We start from the raw sequence: 5693 nt of genomic DNA on the forward strand, positions 1-5693 counted from the left end.
TATTTTTTTGGGGCTAAAAACACCTTACTCTACATGGTCTTTTTTTTCGGGCTGAAAATGCCTTACTATACATGGTCTTTTTTTAGGCTAAAAACGCAGCACTATACATGGTCTCTTTTTCGCCTAAAAATGCCTTACAATAGCCTATATATATATATATATATATATATATATATATATATATATATATATATATATATATATATATACACTTTTTTAATTGTATGTTGTTTTTTGAATTGCCGTTGTGCGCCTCCCTTTGAGCAGGAGGTGTTTGTGAGGACACACCCACTGCTGATGATCACATGACATGGCTTGTCCAATCTGTGATGAGGAAATGTAATTCACTCAGTCCTCAAGTCCAAAAAACTCAATTGGAAAAATAGATTTTAGTACTCGAGTGCTTTGACAAATGTTTTTAATCTGTCAAGTATCAAAATACATCACATCCAACTAACGGTGGAAGTAGAAATACAGGTAACATCCGACTTGCGACCGAGTTCCATTCTGACCAAAGGGTCGTAAGTCAAAAATGGTTGTAAGTCGAAATCCATTCAAAATTTTAAATAGAGAATCGGAGGCTAAATGACTCACAAACTCCCCCCTCTGGTGCCATCACACAGTCGATTGCTGCGCGAGAATGACATGCTGGTTGGCTGGCCACAATTGTTGTACGCATTGCCGGCCTGCTAGCGTGTTGCGGTGTCAGGCGTAGAATTAAAATTTAAGAAAGAGGGTCTGGAGGTTGTGGTCGTATGTACGGGTGGTCGTAAGTCGAGCCGGTCGTAAGTTGGATGTTACCTGTTTACAAGTACTCCCTGTATCTGCATTGGTACTCACACACATACACACACACACACACACACACACACACACACACACACACACACACACACACACACACACACACACACACACACATACACACACACACACACACACAAACACACGCACACACACGCGCACACGCACGCGCGCACACACACACACACACACACACACACACACAAAATAAATTAAATCATAATACAAATCACATTGTATCTTGTCATGGTATCGTTGTTATGTGAAATGTACATACATTTTACCCGGTTGTAATATTTCGTGTCATTGTGCAAATGTCATTTGTTGATCAAAAAAACTCCTAAAAAATGAAGGGAAGCTTACCAAAAAGCCTTTAATTTTTTTTCTAAAGTTCCTGATTTATTTAATTTGCTATCTAGCTCCCTGGCCGGCTATCTAGCTAGCTATGTATTGGCTATATCTAGCTATCTGGCTGGCTATTTATCTAGATAGCCAGCTATTCGATATCAATTGGGTAGCTAGCTAACTTTTTATCTATTTGGATTGGATTGGATTGGATATGCCTTTATTAGTCTCACAGTGGAGAAATTTACATTTCACAGCAGCAAATTTGAGTTACTTCCGGGTTGAGTGAACGCTGGCGCGTGTGGCTGCCACTGCTCAGGCACGGAAAAACGTAATCCTGTGACTGTCAAGTGACCTTGAGAGTTTTGACAGACACTTATACATCAAATGTATTATAATTATTATTATTATTATTATTATTAATCAATTTCAGCCACATGCTCCAGCGTTCACTCAACCCGGAAGTAAATATAGTAAGCTAGGTAGCCATCCAGTATATAGCTAATAGATAGCCAACAGATAGCTACCTAGATAGCCAGCTACCCACATAGCTATATAGCTAATAGATAGGTAAATAGATAGAAAGCCAGCCAGCCAGCTAGTAGATAGGTAATAGATAGCAAACAGATATCTACATAGATAACCAGACACCCAGATAGGTATATAGCCAATAGAAAGCTAAATAGAGAGAAAGCTAGCTAGCCAGCTAATAGATAGCTAATAGATAGCCAACAGATATCTACATAGATAACCAGACACCCAGATAGCTATATAGCCAATAGAAAGCTAAATAGAGAGAAAGCTAGCTAGCCAGCTAGTAGATAGCTAATAGATAGCCAACAGATAGCTACCTAGATAGCCAAACAGCTTCAGTCGTGTTTTCCACTCTCGGGAATCAACTTTTGAGGTTCTTTTAGCGGCGCCGTCGGCGTCGCCGTTTGGCGGCCGCCAACATGTCGCCGTAAAGCTCCGAGTGGATAAACCTCGGGTACGAATTGTTCTCCATCAGGCTGTAAACTTTCCGCTGGGCCGCCAGAAATGCGCCCACGTTGGGCTCCTTCAGATTCTGGACGATTTTGTTCTTGATGAAAAAGTCCAGGTTGACCTGCGACACAAGAAGGAGTCATGTTAAAGTCCGGCCATTTTGGACAAACTCGTCCAAGAGGAAGCCATTTTGTTTACCTCTTTGGGAGCTTCGTTTTTAATGAACTCCTCGTAAATGCTGTTAGCTTTGGATGTGACTTCTTGGTGCGACGAAAGCGTCCTGAGGTCCTCGCAGGCGGTCCAGAACTCAATGTTTTCCTCACAGAACTCGGTTTTCAGGAAGAGGCAAAAGGCCATTTTTCCATCTGCGCATGTTCCACAAACAAGAAACACGTTAGCTTGACTTTGGTTTATGTCGACATTAGTAAGAAATATTGTGCTAAGTCAATTCTCTTTGTCTTTTCTGTAATACCGTACAATAGCTAGCTATCTGGCTGGCTGGCTAGCTATCTAGCTGGCTAGCTATTAGCTATCTATTGGCTTACTAGCTAGCTTTCTATCTATTTGTCTTACTATTCTAATAGCTATCTATTAGCTAGCTAGCTAGCTTTTTATCTATCTATTTGTCTTACTTAAATACAGCCAAATATTCCCTCCATTTGCATCGAAATGCGTCAACAGGCACTTGGCGAGAATGCGGGCATCCCCTTTTGTGGGCGTTGTTGAGTTTATTTGTCGGGCACTTGTTGAGACAGCTTTTTTTTTTTTAGAGGATGACCATGATGAGGACGCGGATGTTAATTGTTGATGTCAAAAGTGCTAGCTTTCTATCTGTACTTAATAGTAACATTCAGTGTATTAGCTCACTAACTGTCTTGCTATCTAGCTCGCTGGCTATTAGCTGTAGAGCTATGTAGGTGGCTAGCTACCTAGCTATCCATTGGCTATCTATTAGCTATCTACTAGCTGGCTAGCTAGCTTTCTATCTATTAACGTGTGTTGAGTGAACGCTAGCGGGTATGGCTGCCGCTGCTCACCCACAGAAAAACATATCCTGTGATTGTAACGTGCCCTTTAGAGTTTTGAAAGGAGCTTCTAAATGAAATGTATTATTATTATTATTATTATTATTATTATTATTATTATTATTGAAGTGACCAGCGCAAGCTAACTTTGAGACTGGCTTATTTGAGACGATTGCTTACATTTATGGCTGAGGAGTTTGTCAAGCGACTGCGCCCACAGCGTCACTTCTTCCACCGTTGGCCTAAGAGCAAACACAAGAGCTGTTTAGTCGACAGATAATAAGTCACAAAAATATATATATACTACAGTGATACCTCGGTTTACGAAGCCCTTGGCTTACGAACTTTTTGGTTTACGAACGTTAAATTGATGAAAATTTAACCTTGGCATGCAAACTATTTTTCGGGATACACACGGAGCGCCACAATGAGTGAAACACAAACGAGCTCGTTCTCCAAAAAGTAAGTGGCAGCCAACATTTTTTTGACCTCTAGTCCCCGCCCCCAGTCTTCGGTTATAGCCACGTGATTGGTCAAGAACGCAGCAGTTAGGGGGGGTTACAGAAACACACAGCTGCAAATAAAAATAGATAGGCAGACAACAGAGAGAGAGTGACAAAATGGATAAAAAACTGTGAAATTTGGACTCGTTTCAACTTTATTGATAGTTCAAAGGCAGAGTGTAGACTGCAAGGTTAAAATATCTCATCAATCAGGCTCCACCAATAACCCGCACAAGCCGTCTGTACACTTGATGCAAAAAGCTGTCAACCCAGCTAAACTGAACACAATTGATGAGGAACAAGGTAAAATTATGGCAGAGAAAGCACCTACAAGGGATCATTCCTCAAGATGGTGAAAGAAGAAGGCTACGTTCCTCATCAAATGTTTAACGGTAATGAAACCGGCCACTCCATTCTATCAAGCCATCAACGACCACCACAAAGGTCATTAAAACAACTTTATTATACAGAACAGTTTATTTCTTTAATTACAATACCGTATCACATTTATTATACATAAAATAATGTATATTTTGTGGAATCGTTGTACTAAGTTCCTCCTGTCTACTTGATATCTAATTTTAAGCAGATTCTTTACTTACAGACAGTGTAGGTGTTCAAATACCTGACATGTTTCGGCGACTACTTCCGAAACATGTCAGGTATTTGAATACCTACACTGTATGTAAGTAAAGAATCTGCTTAAAATTATATTTTGTGTAGTTTTAAGGCTTAGAAAATTAGAAAATTATGTTTTATGGGGACCTGGGAACGGATTATTCTCATTTTAATGGTTTCCTATAGGAAATTATTTTTTGGGATACACACTTTTCGCCCTACACACACACACACACACACACACACACACACACACACACACACACACACACACACATATATATACAGTAAAGTCTCGTTATATCGATATCGGATATATCGATAGTCCCGGTTATATCGATACTATTTCTATGCACGCACGGAGAAAATTACATGCAAACAGGGTCGGATATATCGATAGTCCCGGTTATATTGATATTTTTCCGGACTCCCTTGAATATCGATATAACGAGACTTTACTGTATATATATATACATATATATACATATACATATACATATACATATATATATATATATATATATATATATATATATATATATATATATATATATATATATATATATATATATATATATATATATATATATTTGCACATCTACAGAATACAGTTGACATTTTTATTTGACTATGCTTAGATTATCTTGTTTATTATTATCCTTTAACCCCGCCCCAAATGTCCCCATTAAAGGTTTTGTGATTATATATATATATAAAACCTTTAATGGGGACATCTTGAGGAATGATCCCTTGCAGGTGCTTTCTCTGCCATAATTTTACCTTGTTCATCATCAATTGTGTTCTGTTTAGCTGGGTTGATAGCTTTTTGCATCAAGTGTACACATGGCTTGTACAAAACCGAGTCATAAAAAAAACTGTAAATAGTGCATCTATATACATATGTATATGTATATATATCTGGAAAACGGGCTGGAAATACTTGGGTGTGCAGCCCTTCAAGGTGCAGACGTAGCGACCACACCCACAGCCCCCCCCCCCAAAAAAAAAAAAAGTTAAAAATGTATTTATCAAATACACAGTGGTTCTCCAATGTGTTGCATAAAGTGCCGATTGGAAGGAATAAATCTTTGACCTTTGCCATTTGGTCTTGATGAGGTTTGAGACGGAATGGGCCGAGTTCGTCTTCAAAAGTAGTCCCATTCGGTTTCTCCAGTTTTTCACCCTGGGGGGTAAAAAGAAACGTTTTGAGTTCTATGTCGGTGCAGGTGAGGAGTTTCAATGGCGGCTTTGACTTACTTGATGGGTTTTTCCTCTTTGGACTCCACCGAGGGCTCCTTGGATTCGCTGAAGGCCACGTTCCAGATGACCTTGTCCTCCCTCATGCTTCTTTTCTGTCGCTTTGCTTTGACTTGTCGCCTCCTGTTTGGTTTTATAGTTATACCCCGCCCCCCCG

The 5693-nt window shown here is 39.5% G+C and overlaps 1 protein-coding gene across 1 annotated transcript; it reads right to left on the bottom strand.

Moving 5' to 3' along the window:
* Nucleotides 1–841: 841 nt before the first annotated feature.
* LOC148895278 (regulator of G protein signaling 2-like) lies at nucleotides 842–5693 on the bottom strand. Its single transcript, XM_089000822.1, has 5 exons — nucleotides 5537–5693; nucleotides 5373–5462; nucleotides 3339–3400; nucleotides 2332–2498; nucleotides 842–2254 (listed from the first exon to the last, which is right to left on the bottom strand). The coding sequence occupies exons 1-5, from the start codon at nucleotides 5620–5622 to the stop codon at nucleotides 2063–2065; spliced, it is 597 nt and encodes a 198-aa protein (XP_088856948.1). The 5' UTR covers nucleotides 5623–5693; the 3' UTR covers nucleotides 842–2062.

Source organism: Hippocampus bargibanti, linkage group LG07, assembly GCF_051943395.1.
Source record: "Hippocampus bargibanti isolate YZ-2025 linkage group LG07, ASM5194339v1, whole genome shotgun sequence".
Taxonomy (NCBI): Eukaryota; Metazoa; Chordata; class Actinopteri; order Syngnathiformes; family Syngnathidae; genus Hippocampus; species Hippocampus bargibanti.

Bases quoted from the DNA above. Each gene is read 5' to 3' on its own strand.
- LOC148895278 (XM_089000822.1), bottom strand. From the start codon at position 5,622: ATGAGGGAGGACAAGGTCATCTGGAACGTGGCCTTCAGCGAATCCAAG. The intron at 5,463-5,536 runs GTAAGTCAAAGC...TTTACCCCCCAG, and splicing joins AAAGAGGAAAAACCCATCAA to GGTGAAAAACTGGAGAAACC. The intron at 3,401-5,372 runs GTCAAAGATTTA...GTTTGCTCTTAG, and splicing joins ATCAAGACCAAATGGCAAAG to GCCAACGGTGGAAGAAGTGA.